At 41.3% G+C, this 11,919-nt stretch overlaps 1 protein-coding gene across 1 annotated transcript in view; it reads left to right on the forward strand.

Annotated features, from left to right (window-relative positions):
• The window catches only part of CTSB (cathepsin B), a 34,747-nt gene extending 24,052 nt beyond the window's left edge, over positions 1 to 10,695 (forward strand). The window contains exons 3-10 of the mRNA XM_082251817.1: positions 596 to 696; positions 2,366 to 2,480; positions 4,167 to 4,285; positions 6,328 to 6,413; positions 7,785 to 7,931; positions 9,003 to 9,119; positions 9,819 to 9,947; positions 10,531 to 10,695. Coding sequence (XP_082107943.1) covers positions 596 to 696; positions 2,366 to 2,480; positions 4,167 to 4,285; positions 6,328 to 6,413; positions 7,785 to 7,931; positions 9,003 to 9,119; positions 9,819 to 9,947; positions 10,531 to 10,607 — 891 coding nt within the window. The 3' untranslated portion in view covers positions 10,608 to 10,695. The remainder of the gene's footprint in view (positions 1 to 595; positions 697 to 2,365; positions 2,481 to 4,166; positions 4,286 to 6,327; positions 6,414 to 7,784; positions 7,932 to 9,002; positions 9,120 to 9,818; positions 9,948 to 10,530) is intronic.
• The last annotated feature ends 1,224 nt before the right edge of the window (positions 10,696 to 11,919 follow it).

Genomic DNA, 11,919 nt, shown 5'->3' on the forward strand with positions numbered 1-11,919 from the left:
TGATGTGCCTGACTTTTTATTATTTATTTTTTTTTTTTTTGCTTATTGGCTATCCTTATGTGGCCAAAGAGAGACAAAAGGTTGGACCCCAGTCTTGGATGATGCAACTGCATTCTGTGTGGGTTTTATTTATTTATTTTTTTTCTCCTGGTAAACCTGTAACCCTTTGCTGTCCTTGTGGACAACACTTACTAATTCCACTTTAACTGTAGAGGGAACTATTGTCTCCCTAGGACAGGACTAAACAATCCGCATAGGGTTCCGGAAATATGTTTACAGAACATATTGGAGTTCAATTTGCAAGGACGCAGCATTTCTGCAAGTTCAATGGGAATTTCCTGTATTTGCCATAATCTTTCTTAGCTTGAGAAGAATGAATGCAGTCACCTGTGTCAAGGACTGGTAAGCTGCAATAAATTACATTTTTGATTTTTGAGTTTGGATGTCCTTTAGGTCAACCCCATGGAGGGTTTCAGTGGTCAGTCCTGGTGCTCAGAATCTAGCAACTATATAAATGTCAGTCTGTTCAGCAATTTATGAACAAAACTCCTCTTGACTGTTTTCATTGTTGCTAAAGTGTTTTTTTTTTTTGTAGGCAGGACACAACTTTGCAGAAACTGATATGAAACATGTGCAGAAGATGTGTGGGACCATCCTTGAACATAAGCATAAACATAAACCAAAACTGCCAATCAGGTGAGGCATCTTATAACCATTAACTATGCGTAAAATCAATGAGAATAAAACTATATAGGGAGTTGTTGGGACCCTACCTATTTTGAGATCAGAATCTTGCCAGGTGAGAGGTGTCCTAGAAGTGTGCTGTAACCATATAGCTAAACCAGTATAATTCGTAGGATAATTCTAAAGGGTTTTAACAGGGTATGAGGCAGCATCATCCTATGTGTAACTGTGTAGTCCACGGGTGTGGAACCTTTTTCTCTTCCAAGGGCCATTTGGGTATTTAAAAAATCATTCGGGGGCCGTACAAAATTATCAACTTAAAAATGTGCCTGTTATATTTGGTCAAAAATGTAATTAACTCACCCCGAATGTGATGGCTGCAACTGCTTCTCTCTGAGGTGTGTGATGTTAGCTGGTATTGATGATGTTGCTACTCGCAACTGGTTTTACAGGTTTGCGTCGGTCAGTCTGGAGCTCAGTCGACTTTGTGGTGGCAAGTTATGAAAAGAACTGCTGGTGGGTATAGCTGGCTGGTACTGCTGTGGGTACTGCTGGCTCAGGCTGGTACTGCTGGCTTGTACTGTGCTGTGGGTACAACTGGCTGGTACTGCTGTGGGTACTGCTGGCTCAGGCTAGTACTGCTGTGGGTATTGCTGATTCAGGCTGGTGCTGTGCTGTAGGTACTACCTTGGGTACAGCTGGCTCAGGCTGGTACTGCTGGCTGGTACTGTGCTGTGGGTACTGCTGGTACTGTGCTGTAGGTACTGTTGTGGGTACTACTGGCTCTGGCTGGTTCTGCTGTGGGTACTGCTGGTTCTGCTGTGGGTACTACTGGTCCTGGCTGGTACTACTGGTCCTGGCTGGTACTACTGGTCCTGGCTGGTTCTGTTGTGGGTACTGCTGGCTCTGGCTGGTACTGCTGGCTCTGGCTGGTACTGCTGTGTGTGCTGCTTGCGGGAAATCCTGGCTAGCAGCGGTGCTGCGCTGGAGGAAGAGGCGATGTTTCCTGTATTGGTCACAGGCGGAGTGCATTTGATATCACTCCGCCTGTGACTCACTCAGACTGTCAGAACGGAGCCGGAACTATACAGGAAGCGTTGGCTCTGTTCTGACAGATCAGCTAAGAGACACAGACTCAGCTGCACGGGGGGCCAGACCAAATGACCTCGAGGGCCACATACGGCCCCCGGGACGTAGGTTCCCCACCCCTGGTGTAGTCAAATGGTACTAAACCGATTTGGTACTGTTCAAATTTGCTATGATAGTAATGCTTGGCCTATTGCTGACCCCCTGAGCATAGCATATGGTTGGATGAAAACTACCTACAGCAACCGTTTTTAATCAGTTTCTTCGTGTTGATAAACCAGCATGTAAATAAGACCTGGTGGTTATATGGAGTGTAGGAAGGGTGCATTAAATTGAACTAATTTCCCTGCATGGACTAAGCACAGATCTAATAACACTTCTGCTTCTATCTATTATCTGAATTGGTACACAGAAAAGGGTTCTGGCATAGCTGGGATATATCTTGGGGAAAATTATTTTTGGTAGAAATTCTATTGTAAAATACTGTCCTGCCAAAATCAACTTTTACTTCAATCCCCTTTTAACTTTTAAAATTGCTTAATTTGTCTTGTCAGCTCTACTGTTCTAATTTTCTTTTTGTAATCTTATTTTTTAGGTATACCTTTTCTGATCGTATGGTTCTACCAGACCAGTTTGACTCTCGGGAAGCCTGGCCAAACTGCCCCACAATTAAAGAAGTTCGAGACCAGGGATCATGTGGCTCTTGCTGGGTAGGTACTTGTAGTGGCACTTTTAATCCGGCCCTTTTTTGGGATTTCCCTTAGCTCTATTGCTGCTGCTTTGTCTGCTTTGTCTGCATCGATTCTCTATGGAACCATCACCAGCTATATGTAGTAGCCCTTGCTTATAGTAACATGGATGAGCAAAGTCTTTGATACCTGAAAGTTTTAGCTAAAACTCGTGATACATTGGTGTGATGGTCAGTGGTAAGAATTTCCCCCTTACAGTTGGCTAAAAAACATCAGTGGTGTCAGTGGGAACTTTGAGAGGTAAAAATTGCTCTTTGCTCAAGGTAACCCTAGAAAACTCTGGAGGAACCCTGGTTGAGAAGACCTTATCTAGACCCTGTTCTATTTTCTTTTTTTTAAGATTAGAAGCTGTTAAACATAGTGAGCTATATTGCCTGATGTGGGATATGCTGGGGTTACCCTCTACTGAGCAGTAGCCCTTTAACAAACATTCAAAGATGTAGATTTGGCAAGCCCAGAGGGCAAATGAGGAATGTTCATTGTTTGGGTTTACATGCACTTTAACATCAACCTGATGTCCTGCCTAAAAGGCGTATCCGTTTTATAATCACCTTTTCACTTCTACAACTATGTAATATATGGGCCTGCCTGATTGGATACAAATTGGAAGTGATCAGATAGGCACAGTCGTTTTTGGTAAATCTACAGCCAAGATTGCACAGTTGTATTGTAGCCTACATGATCAGCTGAATAACAAGGTCAATAAGGTGGTAACTTTTTTGATTGTGGAGAAGTCAGTGGTGACCCCCTTTAAAAATTCTTATACTCAAAGCTATCATTCCCATCCCAAAGCAACATAATCTATTGTATACAGAAGATAACAAAGACCATTCCACATATTATACTACATTGCATATTGTGTGTGTATAGTGACAATCTAAAACAAACCTCCTTTAGGGCTTCCTACATGTAGAAATGGGGTTGACACATTTCATAGGCATACCGCTTCCTCAGGACCTCTAATTTTGGTCCATCATTCCTATGCCCTTGTTATACAGAACCACAATCGCAACAATTTGAATATTTTGTCTATTTGTAGTTTTAATGGTACATTGTGCTAAAAGGCCAAAGGTCCAGAGGAAGCGGTAATCCCGCAGAGTGCATTGACCGTATTTCATGTAGGAGACCCTAGAGATGTGCTTGATATTATTGGCTAGATGTATGCACATATTTAATGTAGGTTTAGAATGTGTGAAATGGCCCTTTTTTTTTTTTTTTTTTTTTTTTTTTTTCTTCACTCTTGTGCAACCAGATGAGTGCATACAATTTTTGAGATGCATAAGTTCAGCTGTCTAACCATATGAGCTATCTAATGAGGATGCCTCAATGGTGATTAGAGCTTTCACCCTGGAGAAGCATTATTAGGTGGCTGAGTCAAGTTAAAGTCCCAATTCAAAGGACTTTGGGCTGACACTTCTGTAGTTTTGAATTACGCAATTTGGGTGATTAACCTGTTTTGCTGGGCACCTCTGTACCTTGGCCAATAAGAGAAAATAGTTGGCCAATAAGAGAAAATAGTTGGTATGACTTTCTTATTTTTCTGACTGTTTTGGAGTGGGGGAGGAGCTGCAAGCTTCTTCATCCCAGATATTGGTCAGATTTAAGCTCGTATCTTGCAGAAGTCTAAGTAGTTGTTCTGTATTTTAGGCTTTTGGGGCTGTGGAAGCCATCTCGGACCGAATTTGTGTGCACTCCAAAGGAAAAGTGAATGTGGAAGTGTCTGCTGAGGATCTGCTTTCCTGCTGCGGGATGGAGTGTGGATCAGGGTAAGTCTTGGTGGGATCTATATTATTGCTTGGGGTCTACAGTATATTAAGTAGGCACTTGTGCTTTATTGATCTCGGTTGGTTTTATGCCAACAATGCAATTCTTGCAATAGAATTTGACAAATTATCATTTGCCTTACTGATAGAAGGTGGTAGCTTGGCCTACAGTGTCAGCACTGGGACATCAACTTTCTTCATAAGCTTCCTCATCCTCCCTAACAGAATGAGATTAGGGATGGGCTCTTCGTGTTGAAAGGTGTGCTCACCGGGTAGTTCGCCCCCGCCGATGAGTGGCCCATAATGCACTGCGCTGTTGCATTGATTGCTGATTGGCCAAAGCATGCACTGACCTGTGTGCTTTGGCCAAATGCAGGGTGCTTTTGTCCAATCATGGCTCAGTGGCTAAGTCCACACCCCACACTATACAAGGCTGCCTACATGGCAGCCATGTATAGTGTTAAATGGAGATTAGGCAGGTAGATAGTGAGCTTAATGTAAAGGCATACTCCACTTAAGTGTGTGACCCAAGTTTTTTTTGTGTTCCTGTCACTTATTGTTTGGGAGCTGTGCCATGTCAAGCTGATCAAGATTTCTCAGATGCCAATGAGCACTGACTGAAAGCTGAAAATTGGTCTGGGCAGGAATGGGTGAAAGTGCCCTGTATTTGTTAAGGGGAATCCTATGACAGAATTTGAAAGACGTGGGGTCTCCTACCTCCCCAAATCTATACCAGATCCAAAGGGCCTAGTATAGATTTTAAGGTAAACTCATGCCAAAAGTAAAAAAAAAAAGGCTGGGGTCCCACCAATCCATACCACACCCTTATCTAAGCATGCAGCGCGGGAAGGGGGGGTTGGGGGATGAGCAAGTGCCCCCGCCCCCCCTCCCCTGAACCATACCAGGCCACTTGGACCCCCCGAGAGGTGTACATCTGGCAGCCCTTGGGGGGGCAGCGCTACATGCTGATCAATGTCATCAGGCCCCCCCCCTTCTAAGATGCTGACCTGGGTTAAGTATGCACAAGCTAGAGTGCCAGGCAACAAGCCCTTTTCTCAAGATATTGAGGCGGCCACAATAACCTTGTCTTGGGTTTTGTTTTAATTCTAGATACTCAAGATGGGACCTTCAAGGTACATCCATGTGTCTCAATACATTGTTCACTTTGTAATTTTCAGTGAAAGAAAGTACTTTGTTGACTTGCTCATGTCTTGGAACACCATACCTTATTGAAGTAAGCTTCCAATTGTTACACAATACTGTTCCAATATACAGGGTTTTCCAATAAGTTTATGGTGGAAAGCCAGCTGAGCAATAGGTTGTGATTTGAAAATCTAAGAATGGGTGGATCAAAATGCATACGTTGGGTACATTCCATAATGTCCACTAAAACTGTTCAAAAATTAAATTAGCAGGGGAGGAGCACAATCCTAAGATATTGAATTTAAAATAAAGTAGAAATGTTAATTGTACACATGTATTGAGACTTTGGGACCTTGAAAGTTCCATCCTCTGTATCTAGAATTATGATCATGTAATGGCAAGCTGGTACATATACTTTAATATAAAAAACATATTCTGGTCCATATTTTTAGGTTTCATTCTGTTTAAGGTAACAGAGGTTTTATTTGTTTTATCGGTGGTGGTTTTTAAGATCACAAAACTACATATATGTATTTCTATTTAATAGGCAGGAGGCACTGTAAGATGTGAGTTTAGGGTTGGGAGGTGGGTGTCTTTTTGTTTCAGGGAAATTTCCAAAGGCATATGAAATTCTGAGCATGGACCCTTACCACATAAAATTGCTTCATCTAAGATGTCCAAATGGGCTAGAAGGCAAACTAACCACTTTCTCGGTGGCCCTAATCCATGATATTCCATGTTTAAAGCTCATCCTCAAAGTAAACCTGTTCTAAGCAAATGAGATATAAAATCAGAACCTGAATTTGAGGGATTGGATCTAGCTCCTATGAAAGTAGAAAGTCCTTGTTTAAAATGTATGCTTTCAACAATGTTTTACACTGAGCCTTTTCTCATTGCTGTAGCTGTAATGGCGGATATCCATCTGGAGCCTGGAAATACTGGACTGAGAAAGGTCTTGTGTCTGGGGGATTGTTTGACTCTCATATTGGTGAGTGTTATGCTGTTGCCTTGATCTTTAGATCTGTTTCATGGGAGCTGACTAATGTGAAATTCTGTTTTCAATATTTTTATATAAAGTTTATAAAAAAAAAAAAAAAAAAAACCTTATAATGCAACAGCCGGTTCACACTGCCGCAACCACTAAAGTCGCCTCATAAGGGACGACTTGTGAATTTTACACGAGACGACTTTGTATTTGACGACTTTGTATTTGGCCAATCAGAATATGATGTGTTGTGACCTAATTTCCCTTTCCTTTTATTTTGCTGGCATTTATCGGGCATTTTTTGGGCGTCTTTGGAGGCAGGCATGTCTTTAGTGTCTGGGGGGTCTAAAAAGTGTACCTGTGGTGAAGTTTCATCTCTGTAGAATGTCCATAACCAGAAAAAAAAGCATTTTTCTTATAATTCAGCAGTGTGGCGGCTTCTCTACACCTTGCATTTTTTTATTGCTGGGATTTATCGGGCATTTTTTTGGCGTCTCTGGAGGTAGGCATGACTTTTTTTGGATTTAGTGTCCAAGTGTACCTGTGAAGTTTCAGCTCTGTAGCATGTCCTGAACCCACACTGCTGTATTAATAATTATAAGAAAAATGTTTTTTTTCTGGTTCTGGACATGCTACAGAGCTGAAACTTCACAGGTACACTTTTTAGACCCCCCCCCCCCCCCCCAGACACTAAATCCAGAAAGTCATGCCTGCAAGAAAAAAATGCAAGGTATAGAGAAGCCGCCACACTGCTGTATTAATAATTATAAGAAAAATGATAATTTTTTGGGGTTCTGGACATGCTACAGAGCTGAAACTTCACAGGTACACTTTTTGGACCCCCCAGACACTAAATCCAAAAAGTCATGCCTGCCTCCAAAAATGCCCAATAAATACCTGCAAGAAAAAAGGCCAGGTTGAGAGAAGACATATTCATGTTTTAATAAAAATTATAAGAAAAATTTTTTTTTTTTTTTTCCTTGTTCAATACCATTTTTATGGAAAGTCGGATCACAAGTCGCTTCAATTAAGATATGGAGGCGACTCCCATTGAAGTATATGGGACAAGTCGGATCACAAGTCGCCTCAAAGTAGTACAGGACCCTTTTCTGAAGTCGAAGCAACTTCAGTAGCGCCAATTAAGATGGCACTGATTGATAACATTGCTTTTGTTATGTCAAGCGACTTGGGGCAAACAAGTCACGCTAGTGTGAATGGGCTCTAAGTGAGTGCAGAATGGTTTTGTAGTCATTGTCAATAAAGATGGCAACAATGACATTGAAAGGATGAGGGGTTCAGCCAGGAACCCATTGACAGTCTATTGATGGGTACAAGGAACTGGACTAATGTGAAATTCAAATTGCTCTCTTTCAGGCTGTAGGCCATACACTATTCCTCCCTGCGAGCACCACGTCAATGGCTCCCGCCCATCCTGTCAGGGAGAGCACGGAGACACTCCAGACTGTGTGAAGAAATGTGAGGCTGGCTATGGACCAGACTACAGTTCAGATAAACACTTTGGTAAGTGAACTTTAGCATCCTGGATATACTTTGCTACCAGTGCTGTCAAAAGGGTGCATTGCCTTTACACTGGCATTTGTGTGACTTGGTGAAGTAAACACTTGAAGCGAATCTGTGCTTTGTCTATGAAGAACACAATTACAGGTTTTCTTCAAATTTCCCCTCCCTAGCAGCACATATTCCTTTCCTTGGCACCCCTGCCACTCTGTTTAGCTGCTGGGTGTAGGAAATATATTTTGGGGAAGTGTGGTTTCATGCGACTGCTGGTTATTTGGGCCAATCTGGTGACTGACCCAGCACTGTCACATTTTTCAGGGAATAATGGACTTTTTTTTTTAACTCTAGTCCCCCAGGAAGTGGTACTAAATCAAGATTCTTACAATTGGTTACACCTCCTTACTTCTAACCTTAAACATAGTTGTCCTCTTCAGGGACCTTGCAAAACTCCCATTAGTTTTGGAGGCACGTTTTTTTTTAATTTTTTTTTTTTCTTTTTTTTTAAGCGCCACTTCTCCAGAGTGAATAACTACTAATTTAATTTATGTAATCAATCCTCCTAGCGGAGTCTTCATCCCCATTTTTATTTTTGCTTTTCATTGAACTTTTCAAATTTACCAACACCTTTTCTGAAGATTGGTGACCAAAACTGACCTCCATATTCATGAGGCCGAACCAGTGTCAAGGGTAGCATTGCTTTATCTCCTGGCATGTGTGCCCTTTTTTAATGTGAGTATTGTGCAAGCACCCCCAGATGCGTTTCTCCCAGGCACTTCTGTTTTTTGGCATGAAGTGCACTAATATTAAACCTCACCTGCCACGTAGTTGCCCAACACCTTATTTTTATCAAGGTCTGTCTTGTACAATTAGACTTCCATGTAGTCCATTACATTGTGTAAAATTGCTTTGTACCCCTTCTAGAAGACAAGCAGTTTAAGAGCACCACCTTCCATAAATCCATGCCATAAGCTCTGTGGCTCCCCTGTTGTATTGCTACCTTGATGACATGCCAATGAGATGTATGCTGTGGAGAGGCTGTTCTCTAACAGTTTCTAACTTTTTTACATTTCATAGGTGGGGATGCCTACAGTGTCGACAATAACCAAAATGAGATCATGGCTGAGATTTACAAGAATGGCCCAGTAGAGGGTGCCTTCACTGTGTATGAAGACTTCCCTAATTACAAATCTGGTAAGAACCTGACATTAATTACTGCTGTAAATTGTCATTGTGGCTGCCTGTACTCCTCTGCCTGTTTGTTCTATGCTCCTTTATGAGGCAAGTATGACTGAGTATTGTGGTTTGTGGGGTAAATAAGGACAGTAGGGCCACAGGACAAGTAATCATTATACTGCACTTGTGTTGGTAGGCCTGAACATGCACCAAAATACAACCTCCCCTTTTTATGTGAGAACTGTCTAAGGTTGGATTTGCTGACCCTTTATGGAGTTTTCCCACTTTTCTGTCTCGGGACTCTATTCTAAACCTTCCGACTCTTATTCTAAAACTAAACCTTCCGACTCTTATTCTAAAACTAAACCTTCCGACTCTTATTCTAAAACTAAACCTTCCGACTCTTATTCTAAAACTAAACCTTCCGACTCTTATTCTAAAACTAAACCTTCCGACTCTTATTCTAAAACTAAACCTTCCGACTCTTATTCTAAAACTAAACCTTCCGACTCTATAACTTTAAGTGTACTCTTCAAGCAGGATACATCATTTCAAGGCCCTTCACTTAGAAAAAGTTTTTGTTGGCTTTAAAGTGGGGCTGTGAGATTGGGGGGGGGCAGCTTTTATGAAAGATGCTCCAGAATGTATGGCAGGTTGCCTAAATCTGTATTTCTGCAAAATGTCCATAGATTAATGCAGTACCCTATTCTGTTCTAGGGGTCTATCAACACACAACTGGAGAAGAAGTTGGTGGTCATGCTATTAAAGTCATTGGCTGGGGAGTAGAAAACGGCACTCCATACTGGCTTTGTGCCAACTCCTGGAACACAGACTGGGGCGATAAAGGTATGATATGTCAGATGATCTGGTTTCACCATGTGCGGTCACTAGATCAAGGCAGATGGTTTTGTTGACAGGATTGCACCACTGTAGCTACTGAGGTGCAGCCATGGACAACAGAAGTTTTTGTCTTAATGACAGGTGACCTGTCTGTTAAAATCTGCTCTCCACCCCCTTTTTCCCCTCCATTCAGTAGTGGTGGTTTTTGTTTTGTTTTTTAATGCTGGTTTCCTAGGAAGATATCCTTTCTGCTGCAGTTAAAGCTAAATAATTCACTTGGTTAAACTTGTAGGGCTACCTTGCCTTGTTGGGGGACCCTGGCTTTGTAGTAGTTTCAAAGGACCATGGTGTTAAAAACCTGGGCCCTCTATGTGAATTCTGGCAGATGTGGTTTGACAAGCTAATGGTCACCAGGCCAAAAGGTGGTGGACCAAAGACTATGGAAGATGGTTGCCAATTTCCAAAGTAGAGCTTTGAATTTTGGGCTTACCCAGACAGTGATAGTTAAATTTTTTTTTTTTTTTTTTTGTGTACCCATATATTCTAAATTCTCATTAAACTTTTTTTTTTTTTTTCCTTTTTCTGCCAGGTTACTTCAAGATTTTGCGTGGACAGGATCATTGTGGAATTGAGTCGGAGATAGTTGCTGGAGTTCCCAAAGATTAATCTCCTATTCTGGCCCCTCTTCATACTAAAGAGCTCCAAGGCTTTTTTTAGCAGAAACCACTATTTTAATTGCATCATTTTAATGGGACTGTTTTTTTATCTGAAAGCACATAATGGAATTTATGGCTCTGGAATTTGTAGCTATGGATAATTGTGTAGGAGAGGGTCTTACTGGCTCAACCAGGCCATCACCTCACCGAACAAGCTTCTAGAACAATTAAGATGCCAACTTAACCAGAGCTAGTATTCAGGGTTCTAGCATACTGGCAAACTATGCCATCTTTTATGTACAGTGCTGCTCTGAAACTGTTAATTTTGCACTGCAATTGTTTTTTTTTTTTTTTATTGTGAAACCTTATTTCAGTCCCCCCCCCCCCCCCCAAAATCCACCTTCCTAAAGACTAAAGTGGAACCCCTGTCTTCTGACTTGTATTGTAAGGTCCATGACATGGTCAGCTTTGTATAGAGTGTTATGGGTTTTGTTCTATTATGGCTTATGTTGTACGGTGTCATAAGAGGAATGGCCAAATTTAAGCTTTGTCATAAGAATCTGCCTTCAGTAGGCATGGGAACTGACAATTTTCAGGTTTTATGCAATGTTTTACAGTTTGTCTCTTGACAAGCAGTCATTCTACCAACTTCGCCATCGAACAATCTGTTCCCTCTGTACATGGCTAGAAACAAAATTGATGTAATAACACATTGTGAAAGCGGGTACAACATCCCCTTAGATGCTGCCTTGGTGAGAGTTCCACTAATAGTCCTTAGGTGTCACATAAGTGCTTTGTCTTTTGTCAAATACTCATTTAGCCTTCCAGGAGTCTACTGTTCCATGCCAAGTAGTAAAATGAGCATTTCTCATTGGAAATGGCAGTTTTGAGGAAGGCAGGAAGGAGATGTGGTAGAGCAACAATGTGCAATCTCATAGTGTTGGTTCTTAAACAGAATGTTAAATATATTTTGCAGTATAATGCTACAAAATAGAAGTTGGTGTAAAGCTGATTGTTCAGTTGTTGAGATTTTGGAAAACAAAGCCTGATTTGGATACAATTGGTGTACTGTGCACAAGTCCTAATAATGGATGTAATCTGCACAATTACCTGACCGATGTCCTAGTGTGTAATTTAGCTCTGCCTTTACAACAGTTTATTGAAGAAGCAAATTGCATTACTGACCAGATTATAGGGGTGGGTTTTTTAATCTAAATGTAACTTTTGTTTGCCAATAAAATGCCTTGTCTTCCTTTTTAATTCATTTTCAGTTTTTTTTTTTTTTTTTTTGTGTGCACAACTACATCAACTCAGACCCTGTA

The sequence above is a fragment of the Pelophylax lessonae genome (assembly GCF_965119305.1).
Source record: "Pelophylax lessonae genome assembly, chromosome: 3".
NCBI lineage: Eukaryota > Metazoa > Chordata > Amphibia > Anura > Ranidae > Pelophylax > Pelophylax lessonae.